Source organism: Chaetura pelagica, unplaced genomic scaffold (assembly GCF_000747805.2).
Source record: "Chaetura pelagica isolate M959 unplaced genomic scaffold, ChaPel_1.0 scaffold456, whole genome shotgun sequence".
Classification (NCBI taxonomy): Eukaryota; Metazoa; Chordata; class Aves; order Apodiformes; family Apodidae; genus Chaetura; species Chaetura pelagica.
Genome location: NW_009953574.1, coordinates 364,440 through 379,407, shown reverse-complemented (window position 1 = coordinate 379,407; position 14,968 = coordinate 364,440). Strand labels below are relative to the sequence as shown.

Here is a 14,968-nt window from a genome sequence, read left to right as displayed (position 1 = left end):
CAGCAGGAAAATTCAGTGATTCAGAGGGTGTTTTACTGCAGGCCAAAGCAGTTCATGCTTGCTGATGATTTAACCCCTGCTGGGTTTGTGTAGCTGAGTATTTATGGGCAGATTTAATGACAGCATCCTTCTAAGCTCAGGGCTAGGAGTGATGGTGACTGAATCTGTGTTTTCCTCCTTCTGAAAATCCCAGACCACCAGCTGAAGACTTGTCTGGGCTGAGGGCATCTGCTGTGGTGAAGCTGTGGCACAGTGCAGAGAAGAATACGCAGGACAGAGAGATGCACAAAGGATCTGGCTCATAGCATAGGTCTGAAGAGCCCTCTGGGGGTGGGAAACACTCCCATCTAGCACTAAGATCATGTTGTTGTATTTGAACAAAAGTTGCTTTTTTCCAAAATGGAAACTTCCGTGGGAAACAGTGCTTCAAGAATGGGGTCTCCTTCCCTGGAACCTCTAACCTCCCTGACACCCACAGCTGACAGCTTCTAGGAGCATGAGCAAAAATCCCTTGCCTGTACAAGCTGTCCTGCGTGTGGACACGCGGGGACAAAGCTGGTGTTTAGAAAAGTCACTGAATGTTTCTGAAAGCTGCAAACACTGACTGTTGGTGAAGAGATTAAAAGTAGCCGGCAGAACAGAAGCGACTGATGGACAAAGGCACTAAAGGAGCCTTCAGTTTCCACATGCTTAGAAATGGAAAAACTACTCTGGGTAATCCTGTGTCTACAGTAAGGATGGACTGGAGATCCACAAGGGATCCATTTTCAAGGGAACTTTAGCCTTATTTCCACTGCTTCATTCAATAATGAGCACGACTCTGGGAGCACAACTCGGTGTGATCTCAGCATTGCGGTGTCAGCGCAGGCAGGGAAGGGCCCCATCGGCACCTCAAAAAGCTGCACAATGGATTGATTGGCTGGGGCTTCAAAAGGGCGGTGGGGTTTCTTGTTTCCAAGTCAAGACAAATGCACTTCTCTGTTACTTTTCTATTTCTAGGAGACACTACACTGAATTGTATTCCCAGTTACCACACTGAAACTGGAGGAAGGTAAAGGGCAATAACTGAGAGGCAAAACCTTCAACAATCAATGCAAAAATAAAAAACAACCAACAGGCCTTTGCTCTACCTGTTGCTAAGGTGCAGGGCCAACATCACCCATTTACTTTATGTCAAACGGACTTAAGGAAGGCAAAAAATCGGTTTACTGCTGTCTTAAGGCACCTGGTCTAATATCATTATGTTTTGCCCAATCCAATAAGAAGTGCAAATCCCAGTATATTGCTGAAATCTGACCTTGTGCATTAGGAATGGGGCTCTGCACCAGGCAGCCACTCCTGAGCAATGGGAGGGGGCTGCTTCCAGAGGGGGCTGCCTGGTGCCCCACAGAGGACCCTCATTTTGGGATTAAAAAATTACTCAAAAAGGAGAGTTGTGTTCTCTCTTAATCACCTGAATAAAGTTTGCATTAGTTTAAAAAGCAGAGGTTTGAGGTCTCTTCTGCTGCTGTCACTGACCTCTCCATGTCTCTCCCTCGCCTGCCTTTCCAGACACGTGCCAGCAGCTCCAGAGCAGTGCTCCTGGGAGGTGGGGTACAACTGCCCATGAAATAACCAGCATATACTATTTGAAAAATGTTTTTATGCTTCACCTCTAACAAAGTTGATTGCATTTTCCATTTCACCTCCTTCACAGCTTTTCTCTCTTCCTTACGTATTCTGTGACAGGGAAATTACCATGGTTTCCCATTTGAGGGTGGAGGGAAAAATTGAGATAATCTGGAAACAAGTGTGTAACAGGCACCCACAGACACAGGAGCAGGGCTCTTGACTTGTTGGGTCAGGCTGTTGAGCCTCCAGCCCTGCAGCAGCCACTGAGGCCTGTCCTGCAAAGTCCCCACATCCAAATGAATAAACAGTTCATTTGATTGCAGTGGAAGCACTCCTGCTCCTACAAGGCTTCATGGCTTTCCAGGTAGAACTGATGCTCTACCAACAACTTAAAGCCCCTTCCAAAAGTGCTTGCATGCAGCAACCTCCTGGCACAGGCACAAAAGTCTGCCTGCTCCCAGCCCCAAGGGCTGTGCCTCAGCAACAGCCACAACTGCCTGCCAAGGTGGTTACAAAAAAAATATTTTGCAATATATGTAAAATGCATATGGCAAGATTCAAAATCAGTCACTAAAAGCCAACTCTAAGGTATTTCCTTCTACCTCCCTTTGGGAGCAATGCCACCAGCTCCCTGCTCCAGCAGCCTTGTGCCTCTTCTTGGGTCATGGGCACAAGACAAACCCAAATCAGAAAACCAAGAGTTTTCAGCAAAACATTCAGTGCCAGTACTTCATTTCATTAATCTGAGACTGGGCTGTGATTACCATGATGTAGGACAAAAGAAATCAAGCTACAAATTTAATGACTCTATCTTTTGTTTTGCAGATTTCATGCCTTCAGTAAAACAACCAGGCTTTGCTGAACTGGATGCTTGGGGTCTGACTCAATTTCTGCCTGACTCAAGGACCTAATCTCATAAATAGAGCTGCCAACACTATAGCATAAGCTTGTTCTTCATTTAAAAAATGCTGACTGGTGTTTTAGGAGCTAATTAATTTTATAGTCAGAGAAGTCTAAAGATAATGGCCCCTCCTATTCATCTCAGAGAGAAAGAGAGAGAAAGAGAGGGAATGAGAGAGCAATTACTGTGTAAGAAATAAGTGCAGTTAGGAATATTGTATTCTTGGGATGCAAGTCAAGTGATTTAAGTGGGAGTACTGGTAGGCATGCTCAGGCACCTTTGAACTGTGTCACTTATTGACTGAACAGAACAGTTATTAATTAATACTGTAATTAATTAATAATATAATTAACTAATAAAAAATAAGAATTTCAACTGTTTGTGTCATGGCCATCATGCAAGTCTGACTCTAATTTTCCAGCTGCCGCCACCTCTGTGGTTGCCTCCATGCTGAGGGTTGAACATGCCAGTGGGGAGAGGTGAGGCTGCCCAATCCTCCTGGAGACACGTCCCCTGCTGCCTGACCTGCCCACACCTTGTGCCAGGTACGTGTCCCTGCGCCTGGTTTGGGGTGTGTGCACACTGTGAGCTCAGAAAAATCTGGCCAGGAGAGCTTTTAGGTAACATCTCAGAAGACAACATAGGAAGTTAGTAGAGAGGAGAAGGCTAATGACAATGGAGAGACACAGCAAACCAAGGAGTTTACAGTCAGCCTAGCAAACCACTACTGGACCAGCGAAGCCAGTAGACAACACACAGGTGAGGCAGAAAGCAAAGAGCTCCTTCAGCTTCTGCAAAAAACAACCCAGTGCCTGCACAGAGCAGGGACAACTCCACCTGGAACTGACTATAGCCCAGAAGTGATGAGTTCTTTCAAAACTCATTTACAGGCCTAGGTGTGCCATGGTACTTTGGTAACAAATCAAAGTCTATGACTTTGTGAAGCTTTGGAAAACTTGAAAAATGACCTCTCTGACTTTCCCTCTGTATTTAGTATTTCAAAACCTGCAGCTGCAAGACTTATTGTGAGACATAATTAACACTGGTTGTTTTGCCAGTTGAGACTGTGTTTAACATCTAGCATGGCATTTATTACTTGGCTGTAGCCTGCCTGGGTGGGGAAACAAATCTGATGTTAAGAGAGCTGTGATGTCTTTACCAAGAGACTTTATTTCCTAGAGCTGATGCTACTGTGCTCCTTAAAAAGTTAGAGGTAGCCCCAGGAAACATGAGCATCCCCTTTCCAAGAATAGGAAAGGGGTAGATCCCTCCCCATCTACAGTATTTTAGCCATCTTTCCTTCTTTGCTTTGGGAGACTGGCAATTAGCAGAACCCCTACACATCTCCGCACTCACTCCCATTTCAGCCTGAGATAAACAACTGAGAGAGATTCCTGCCCCCAGGGACAGCTTCTGGACATCAGACTGGAGACACGAGATCAAATTCATCTCTGGTGAAATTCCACTGGCTTCAGCCACATCAAACCAGAGATTAATTTGGCCCACAGATACATTAAGAAAGGATACAAAGCACAAACGGTATTTTATAAAAAAAGAGGGGAGGGGGAAGTTGAAGGGGGATGCTGGATCCTAACCCAGCAGGATTCAGCCCAGCCCGCTCCACCCTCACATCACCAGGCACAGTGCGTGTTGCCGGTTACCTTTTTGCTTACTGACTTTCTTTACTGTCATTGCCGCTTGACGCTTTTGATTTTCAGAAATTTCAAAGCCTGAAAGAGGGAACATGGCAAAGATAATTCAGAAGATTGCTCACAAAGCCTCTGCTTCATCTGGGGAGGGGGGAATATTCTGCACTGGTTGGCAAACGGGGCGCCCTGGGTGGCAGAGCAGCCTCTTCCTCGAAAGGACAGGGCTCTATAATCTCACTTGTGCAGGGGCTACATGAAAAGTAAGATTAGACCCGTTATTGCTTATACAGTATCATAAATATGCCCAGTGCTTTATAGCTGAGCAGCACAAACTGAGCCTGAACTGACATGGGTTACAGTCAATTTATGGGCTGACGCAGAGGGCAGGGACAGCTGATAAGTCACTGACTGTTGTCCTCCTACCCTGCATGAGACGTGCTTAACCAGAGCAGAAACAGTGTGGCCAGGAGACTCTGAAGTCAAGTGGCCAAAGACTTCCTGCTCCCAGAAAACCCACAGAGGTCCAGGCTTGAAGCTATGGGCAGAATTTCTTTACTGAGGGCCAAAAATACCAGTAAATAATTGGAAAGAGACCTGTTTATAACTATGAAAGCAACCAAGGACATTTGCATGAGACTGAATTTTAAGTCTCCTACAAAAAATTCTCCAATAGTTGGGGCTAAATTAAGCATTACCAACAATCTCCTTTCAGATTTATTTCATATTCCTCACCTATCTTTTCATCTTCTTTTACCATCTTCCTTTCTTCTCTGAAAGCTCTAAGCCATCGTAACTTCTCCTCCAGTTTCTTGGCAAAGAATAAGTGCATTTCCTCAGTCTCCTTGTTATGAAGTTTGAAGGCATTCTTCATGCTGACATTGAAGTCATCATCCCTCCCATCTTCTATATCCACCACTTCGTATTTATCCATGTCTATGCGACCTTTGTAATACAGAATATCTCTTCGTATCAGATCCTACAGAGAAAAGGAGAGAGAGGTTGATCATAAGATACTCACAGAGCCTGAACTCAGCAGCAACGGTGAAACCTGGCGAGACTCCTCAAGCCTCACCTGCTGTGAATACCTTTGTTGCTGGCTAAACAAATAGGGTAAATCACAGACACGAAAGAACAAAATACAAATCCTCATGTTGCAAAATCTTTCTGTTCCCAGTGAAGTGCTGAGAAAAGGCTGTGAGCATCACACTACACTTGTTCAGATAAATCAATACTGTGCCCTGTGTTTCAATTTGAGCCTTGGACTAGTTCTTACACATAGTGTTCATCTTCACCATGTTCTCAAAAAACTTGGTAACAAGTCTCATAGGAAAAAAGATACGCTCCTCAAATTAGCTAAACCAGCAAGGATTCTCCTTCCCAGACAGGGAGAACAGACTCATTGCTGATAAAAACTTCCCACACACAACACTGAACAGCCTGTCCTTGCAAGTGAGATAAGTGAAATGGGATCAAACATACTTTTCCATGTAACATTCATTATTATGCATAGATTTGTTTATAAAAGGTATTATAAGAATAAATAATCACAACCCTCTGTCTCACCTGGCTCTGAAAATGCAGGGCACTGCATTAGCTTTTTTCTTACACACAGTACATTTTTTTCTCTCCGATTTTCATTTAGAAAACATTACAAGCTGTTTTTAATAGCTACTGCTAAGTGAATGTTTTAACAGTTTTGTGCTGTCATTATACTTGGAAAGGACAACACCTGGGGTTTGGTCTGACCCAGCTGCTCCTCACATCTCCCCTCCAGGGACAATCGCTGCCTCCCATGAGACTTCTGCAGAGCTCCCTGCTCTGCAGGTGTTGCTGAGTAGTGGATGTGAAGATAATGGTGTTGCCTAGGAGTTACTGAAGGAGCAGTAAGGAGGTAATGGCATCATACAAGTGCTTTTGGAAATCAAATGGCCCCATGGAATATTATTATTGGTGAGAACACAACAGCAGGATGGAACAAGCACAGGTCTTCAGTTTCCTTCCTGCTGCCACAACAGCAGCACCACTCCCCACCCACTGACCAGGAACTCCAGCACCCATACCCCAAGTTTTAAAGAAACCCTTTAAAGCGGTAGAGCACGTAAACATCTCAGTGTATAGCATGTCTGAACACTTTGCACACACCTGCTTTGGAGAAAATTCAGTCCATGTACCGGATTAATAACTGTAACTGGATACTGTTAGTTTTTATATGTTAGGGACTTCCTACTCCTTGTCCTTCCTTCACCCCTTCTTCCCAACACTCAGTAAATGGGTCTTATTTCCTAATTGACTAAATTTTAATACCCATTATATGGGAAACAATGATTACTTGATCTGTGGATATTTTATTGCATATACTCCTACAGTTCTTAAAGAATAACATACATTACTTGACTCCCTGGTGAAGCACAGCCAATGCACTTGGCTTACACTGTCACTGATTTTGGTAAGATTTAGGAATTCATCTGGGCTACACGAGAGATGTTTAAACAGGCTGGAGCAAGTACTACATGCAAATTCATTTACACCAAATGGAGCTATCAGCTACACAAGTAGCCACAGTGTTGAAAGGAGCTGAGGCTGAGGGCAGCTGGGCCAGGCTGCTGCTATTACTCCTGGTTATCCCAGGGGTAACATACAAGAGAACTAGGGAGAAAAATATATACAGATTTTATCTTTGTTTATATGGTGACTATGCTAGGATAGTGTTCAACACGATCCTGTCCATAGTTAAGCCAGGATGACAACTAGCTGGGCTGCACTGTCCAGTTTTGAAGGTCATCCAACATTATTTTTGTAGTTAAATCAGAGAAATGCAGGAAAACACAAAAAGATTTAAAAAGACTCTCAAAACAGATCAGTGGGGAAAGGCCAAAGAAATGGAGATGTTTAATCTAGAAAGGACAAAGAGGAGGGAGTGTGCTATTGGTGTTCCAATATGTGAAAGCTGCTTCTCTTCTAAGGAGGCTGGTGATCAATTCTTCTCAATTTTGCCTGTGGCTTGGGCTTAATTTACCACAAGGGAGCATTAGATTAGATACATGGAAAAAAAATATTTATAGCTGTAAGAGTAGTTAAATACTAGAACAGACAAAACAGGGAAGTCTTGGGACAGCATTCCATGGAGATTAAAAAAAAATAAGGTTAGACAAACAGCCACCAGAGATGAGCTGAGTGTACTTAATCCTGTGAAGGCAACAGCCAATCTCCCAGGGCCCTCCCAGCTCTGCATTCTGATGGTGTCTAAGAGAAAGGTGACAGATGGAGGAGAAAATGGGATGAGAGCAGGTAGGATTCGTACAGATTAGGGGTGGGAGAAGCCCCAGGACACAGCCCAGGACACAAGCACAAGGAGCAGTGACAGGAACCTGCAGGCTCTGCAGGCAGCATCCAGATTGCATCGTGTGGCTCTTCAGGAAATTGATGCATCTGGGTCATTTGCACTTATTTGTCCAAATATGATCTTTTTTTACCCTACAGCTTCTGCGATTTCCTTTTCTCTCCCTAGCTGAGGTTAATTAAGCTCTTCTGAATAATACTCTGCAGTCTGTTCACGTAATATGTACTAAGGATTCACAAGGAAAAGCAGCAGCTAAAAAAAGTAATATTTGATGGGAGCACAAAACAAAGTTTTGACACGTTACGTAAACCAAGCAGGACTCTGCTCTCTGCGTTTGCTCTGTGGGAGCTTTGCAGCTGCAGTGGCTGTGCCTGAGGTGGTGGCTGTGCTCAGGGGGTGTACCTGTCTGTGTGACCTGCTTGGGCCTCCTCCTGCTCTCAGTCTGACTTAAATCTCCCCATGTCACTGGTGGGGGAGGTGACTTTCTCTAGCTGCACTTGAAAGAAAAATAAACCTCGTTTGTGACCATCATAAGGAATCCAAGTCTGGCCTTTTACTGGAAAACCTGAAGACCTGAAGTTGGATGCAGCTCCCACCACGAATTATGTACTTCCCACTGCAGTGGATATGGATAGCTGCAGAAAGGATTGCACCAGTAAATCAGACTGTTCAATAACTCTTACTATTAAACTGGCTTCTGCTTGTCTTCACCACTGCTTTCTCCTCCTGCTCTTCAGCTTTCATCAATCTCTTTTCTCCTGCCATGAGTACCCCAGGCCACAGCCCTGCATGCTGAGCACTGCCTTTGCACAGCTTGGTTGTGCAAGGCCCTGTGAAGGGTCAGACCCCCCCATGAGGCTGCAAGGAAATACAATATTAATGACAAGAAGGAAAGTCTACCCATGCAGTCGATTGCTTGTGTCAATTGGTATTGGAATTAAAAGCTACTGAAGGGCTTAAGTAGCACATAAGGAGGAAAGGTTCCCCTCCATCAGAGGGCCCAGCTGAGCACTTGGAGGACCTGGTGTGTGTCCCAGGTAGTTTGTTCTGTTAGCTGTTGTGCAGCCATCTTCATGAATTTCAGAAACTCCTATTTATTTCTTAGTGCGTGGTGTGGGTAGATGGAGAGGTCCTAAGCAAGGGTTATGATTTTAGGATGGCCCGTTTTTTTTTCAAGTACTATGGTTTACTCTGTGCTAGGTCACACTCTGCTTCTCATGTGTAAAACAAATCATCTGTAAAACACGAGTGAAGAAAGAGCCATTTCCAGCCATGAGTCATTAGATCCCTCTTTACGAGCTGACAATAGAAAAGATGCCATCCACAGAACAATCCATTACAAGTTTCTCATTGCACATGTAGGTTGTTGGCCCTCCTGGTTATCAAAATCTTGCATATTCCAAAGGCAAAGTAGCTTCAAAATGACTTGGAGATTACTTATGCACTCTGAGCACATGGATACAGCCTGATCTTCCCAGCACAGCTCCTGGAGCTTGCAGGGCCTGGCTGGGGCCCCTGGCTGAAATGAATTCCTCCCTCAGTCCTTCCCCATCTCTGTAATGGGATAATGATATTTGCTTCTTCTACAGGGCAGCTGGGAGCTGTGAATAAGTAATCAGTGAAAGACACATTGAAAGCCTCTGATGGGGGATCTTTAATAGCTCAGAGCCATCTAGGAACAGCTCAGTGTTCCAGGAGCTGTGGAATTGGAGCTGGCAGAGCAAGAGGAGGTTCCGCTGGGGGCAGGTTTCTCCCCTCAGTCCACCCTACCCAAGGTCATGGTTTAGGGTGACAAATGTCACTGGTGATGGAACAGCCCCTGTAAGCATTCAGGGACTGGAAATACCACCCTGCATACACACAAAGCACAGCCAGGGCTTGCCTGAAACAACTCAGTTGAAAGGTACTGCAGAAAACACAGCAAGGGAGCAGGGTGCTTGGTGTGAAAAGCAGCAAACCCTGCAGGCTGTTTTTGCCCAGAGGATGATGTGTTCTTCAGGTATCCAAGAAGAATGGGGACCCAAAGATGTGGCCAGCTCTGCAACTTGGTGAATAGTTGATATTGACAGTTAATGAATAGATGATACTGAAATGGGAAAAGACTAAATCAGAGTCCATAATAATTGCATCCAAACTCCAACCCACTGGAAAAGGCTCAGTTGTCTTTTGCACAAAGGTTTGGGTCTCAGACACCTCTCTGAGGACTTCTCATTGACCTGAGCAGGGACTGCAGAGCAGAATGGAAGAAGAGGGAAGGAGCAGATTTTCATTTTACTCCTGAAATTTGTCCTGATTTTCCTGTCTGCCTGCTCTCTGTCTTCATTCTGCCCAGCCTGCCGTGAGCAATGAGGGCATGGAACGCTGCCACTTTGCCATGTCTTTGGGTATCTTTAGTCATGAGGGCTTTCAACATTCTTTGGCTTTTTAAAAAAAGATTCAGAGCCTACATTTTTAAAATCTAATTTACCTTAAAGCGACTCTTTGAAGCAAACAGCCCAGCCTGCTTTTCATGAACACCAAGGACACGGTTTTCTGTAGCATTTGTTCATTTAACTTAACCCCACTGCAGGCTGATTTTTAAGATGGGACATATAAGCACTGTTCTGCTTAACCTCCCTGGAGCTGAGTGCATTGCAAAACTGGGCCTATCTGCTGTCCAAATGAGACCCTAAAACTCAGTGAACCCTTTCAAATGTTTTTGTCCTAAATATTCTTGATAACAGAAGATAAATGTAATCCCTGTAAAGTGGTTAGATGTGGATGACTGGGAGCTTTGCTCTCACCCTGTCGGACACAGCAGCTTGGGCCAAGCCAGCCTGTCAGGGCAGGGAAGTGGAGCTTAGCCAGAGCAACCTGAATGTGCTCCAAGGGAGGGACAGTATGGGAAACAGGAGGATGTAACCCCACCTCCCTGACACAACCTCAGCCACTTGCTTCCTACCACAGACTTCCTAGAATGGGCTGAACTGTTACAAGGCTCCCCAGGGGCTGCCATGGGAAGAGGGGAACGAAATCTCCGCGGTATCCGTTTACATAACTCCTCCTTGCACAAGGACAGCTGTGCTGGGGAGGTCGGCAGATTCCTGCCAAATTATTCAGCAGTGTCTGTCTCCTCAGTTTGGAAAGAGATGTTTGATTCATCCTCGGCAGCTCCATGAAGCTGCAGTGTGGGATCTGAGTGGGGGAGGACGGGAGCAGAAAGCATTTATGTGGAGATGCTATTTTTGTTCAGTGTATTTAGTGGAACATCAGTGGCATTTCGATGCCTCGTTCCACCTCAAGCCCAGTCACACTGGCTGCGCCGCGGCCAGGCGAGGGCACTTCCACAGAACTAATCACAGGAAGGGATGGGAAATCCTTCTGCAGACACGTCACTCTGCTTTTCTGGTCTCCCCAGGGGCTTCAAATTGTGCTGCTGAGAGGCCACATCAGGAGGAGGAGTGGATTTTCAGCTCTTGAGGTTTTGCTTGTGGGCCAAATTTACACCCACTGCAATTACAGGAGCAATAAATTAGGCACAGAATATATTGTACAACATCCTGCCTACCTGTATGGCTACATGAGTAGGCTAAACTTGTCCCCTACCCAGAGAACACAGACTGTGAAGGACTCTAAATTCAGCCCTTTCTTGATTTTACCTAAAGACTTCTCCTGCCCTCCTCCAGCTGCCTCCTCTGGCTGATGCTGGTATTTTTCTCCCTACACCTCCATGTTCCAGTGACCCCTCTGGAGTCTCCTCTTCCCTTTCTGCCACTGCAGAACAGACAGTGGGCAGGCAGCACTGGCCTCTGGTGCCAGCAGCCACTGCAGGCTGGGAGCTCCAGGTAGCCCCTTGGCATGAGTCCTGCAGACCTGTGCTCAGGGCACAGCAGCAGCACATGTACATCCCTGCCAGGAGGTCAGTGAGCAAAAGCAGTCAGTGCTCTTCTATTAACAGGAATGTTTTCTTTTGGTGAATATGCTCCATCTGAAAGCTAAAGTACTTTTTCGTAACTGTTTTTAATGTATCTCCTATCAATTGCTGGAATTGATCCCTTGAGTTCAGCTACTTGCTGGCCAAGGAGTGACAGGAGGATGAAACTGCCTTGCTGGGACCCACAGAAACCTCTTGCCTGCAGACAGCACCAACCCATCAGCTGGGCATGAACACGGGGCGAAGTGGGACCATGGAAACACTGTTCCTTAAAAACTTAATCTGACACTTCTCTTTGGGGCTGTGACAAGGCTGGTGTGTTTCCTTTGCCTCATCTTCATGCCCATCCCAGGCTGTGTCACTAGCTAAAACAGCAGCAGGCCCTGCCTGTCAGTGCAGAACACACCAAGCCTCTCCTGAGCTACTGTGTGCTACCAGCCAAACACAGCCTGACCCATTTTCCCACCCTGCTGCAGGCTGGACCCAGGTCTGACGCAAAACATGGCATTTCATAGAGACCTGCATTACTGGGAGGAAAAGAGAAGGGCTGGGAGGTGCTGCAGAAGTCAAACAGTGTTCCTGGTGGGTCAAAAAAACACTTGAAGTAATAAGAATCGTCCCAGTGCTGCTCTGTGTTTGCAAACAAGGTTCTTGGTCAGCCCTGCTAGACCTATTGAGCCTGTAATAAAAGCAGGGCCCTTGTTTTGCTGCACACAGATTACCTCAATGTTTGTAACAGAAGAAATATGGGCCCTAGACCTTCTTACACTAAAAGGGCTCAGAAATGTCTCTTATCTTCCAATTTGGAAACTCAAACCGCAATGGAGGTTGACAGGATTATTTTATTTACTCTGTGTTCTACAGCACAGCTATTTCTGGCTGACTGTCTGGCTATTACTATTAAACTGGTCTCATTTTACTTCTCATCCACCCTGCTTTGCTCCGAGAGCTCAGGGGAAGGCAGTAAGAGCAATAAACCAGAAGCTGGAGTTTGTGCTGCCTCTTGATTGCAAGCGACAGATAAAAAGTGCAAATGAAAACTAAATGAGTTTCATGCAGCCACTGATCTTTCTGCACTGTCAGAAAACCCTAAACATGGAGCCCTAAGGAGGACTGCTCGACTCTTGGTGAAAGAAAAGCATAATTTGGTGCAGACACCATTAACCCTTTGTGCCCCACACCAGCATTTCCCACCTGACACCGCAGCGCTCCCGAGCCCGCTGGGGAAATCCCAACTATTACTGAGAACAGAACAAAGAAGATCCTCATCTACTACATGATAAGCACCTCGAGCATCCCCAACACAATGAGCTACAAGAATAATTAATACTGTGTTTCACACTCCTGGATGTTAAGTACTATGATTTGCAAATTTGAAGCATTTCTGTATCAAACTCTCTCAACTTCAGGGTGATAAGGAGACCTTGTGCCTTTAAGGCAACATCTTCTAATGCTACCATCATCAAGGATTGCCTTCATTTCTTAGTAATTATGGTTAGTATCCTGGAATCTGTATTCTTCTTCCCTGATTATAGACATATGGTAAGTCAAACTGAGGTCAATACTTGCTTCCTACACAGTTTATTCTCCTCTTCCTTTCCAAAATGCTTTTTGCATTAGGGTAACCAACCTAGGCAGGCTTTTCTGAAGAAATCACCACTCATGCACACTGCAGTGTCCCAGCCTCTGGTTCTGGAAACAGGCAGAAAATTCAGTAGGAGTTTGACATTAATCCAATGGCTGCAAGTTCCCCAGCTTTGCAAAGTAAAACTAAATCATGAGCTCTCCCAATGGCTCTTTATCAGAACTAACTCAGTGCTCCCCTTTTGACACAGGTTCTGGAAGGTACCCATCTACATCCACCAGGACTTCAGCGTTCAGTTCATTGAACACTCAGTGGCTGATATGGCCGTTTCATCCGATTAGACTTACTTCTCACTTCCCAGCACCAGCAAATAATTCAATGGTGATATTAGGAAGTGTCCAGCACAACATCTAAGCAAAGAGATTTATCTGTAGAGCTCAGAAACCCGTTTTATTTGTGAAAATTTTCCTGCAGGAGTTGCTTTGCAAGACGTTTGCCAGAAAGGAAAGCTGGCTGCCTCAGCGTCAGCTCCTCCACCTGCCGCTACTGCTCTTATTCATGCAGCCCTTCTAAGTCTTAGTGCAAGTTTCCTGCTTGGAAAAAAGCCTTAAATATCCCCATACTGGCAGAGATAACATCTGTCAAGTGCATTTGAATGCAGCCACTTGTAATTACTCATTTTCACAAACTAGGTCTCTGTCTCAAGTCCCATCAGGTATCCAAGACATGATGGTCATGGAAATGCACCCAGGATTTCTCAGTCTGAGGCAGAACAACTTACACTGGCAACCAGGGAAGGGTCTGAGCTTCATCCCTGAATCCAACCAGAGCCATCACTCCTCTCCTGACAGCTGAACTACAGCAGTGACTAGTTCATTACAGTCATATAATACAGTCACACTGTCCAATATTGGACATGAATGACACCACCAGTATCTGGTTCTTTGCACGCAAACCATCACGAATGTGATCCCCCAGCTACCCATCAGCAGGGCCAGACCCTTGGCTCTGCTCACGTTGCAAAAACCCTTGGAAAAATCCTAGTGGATGCAGCCAGTGGGAAGACAAGTACATTCACATCCAAGGAGCTGCTCCCATCAGTAGCTCACAGCCCATCCCACCCATCTGCTGAGCATCCCACCCATCTGCTCACTCTTATGAGAAAAGAGAGTAAGAGGATACAAGGGGGTGATTGCAACCTGCAGTGAGCTGTGGACACCCACGACTTCAAAAGGCCAAGCAGATGCTGAAACCTTTCTTGAAGTGTTTGGGAACAACTAATAAATACAATGAAAGTTGATGAGTGAGCTACTGGCTGTCAGACAGCTGGCCTGGCATTACAGATGATCTTCTGCAGGCGTATCAAGCAGGGAAACAACAAGGTGATCATCTCAAGAACAATCCCCCTGAGAGTTATCCTCCCTCACAGAAATGTCTTGGACTGGTATCCAACATTAAAAAGCCCCATGACCTTGAAACATTTTCAGATATTAACAGAAAGGGACGGTAAAGCTTCTGGAAAGTAGGCCATGTTCCAAGCAGACAGGGAAATATGTTAACTGCTGCTGAAAGCAGAGGCCTGGATACTAGAAATACCACCATAGCCAACAGACCTCATTCCTTAGACACAGGCAGCACTAGATGGATCAGTAGGAAAAAGAAACACAGCAATTCTTGGTAGCACTTGATAGGAGTCCTGCAGAAACTTTCCTAGGCCATCTGCCTGGATGGCTGATGGAACAAGTGAGATCCAACATGAAAAACTATGTTTTCTGAGACTGTAGCTTAAGCCTTGGCTTTGGAGCCACACAAAAGACACAGAGCAGCTTAACTGGAGCAGTTCTCCCTGTTTACTAATAGCATAACTGCTCTGAAGAAACCCAAACTTACATGGGAGTGGGGGGACATGTTACTTTGCACATAGCGCTCACCTGAAATAACAGGTACAAAATTAAGTGGTCACTAGGAT

General features: G+C 45.4%; 1 protein-coding gene across 2 annotated transcripts in view; it reads right to left on the bottom strand.

The window, feature by feature from the left end:
• Positions 1 to 14,968, bottom strand: part of ARHGEF9 (Cdc42 guanine nucleotide exchange factor (GEF) 9) — a 56,168-nt gene that overhangs the window by 10,176 nt on the left and 31,024 nt on the right. For both annotated transcript variants that reach the window (XM_009999643.1, XM_009999642.1), the window contains exons 7-8: positions 4,894 to 5,137; positions 4,174 to 4,242 (exon numbers count right to left, since the gene is read on the bottom strand). In XM_009999643.1, the coding sequence (XP_009997945.1) occupies positions 4,174 to 4,242; positions 4,894 to 5,137 (313 nt within the window). The remainder of the gene's footprint in view (positions 1 to 4,173; positions 4,243 to 4,893; positions 5,138 to 14,968) is intronic.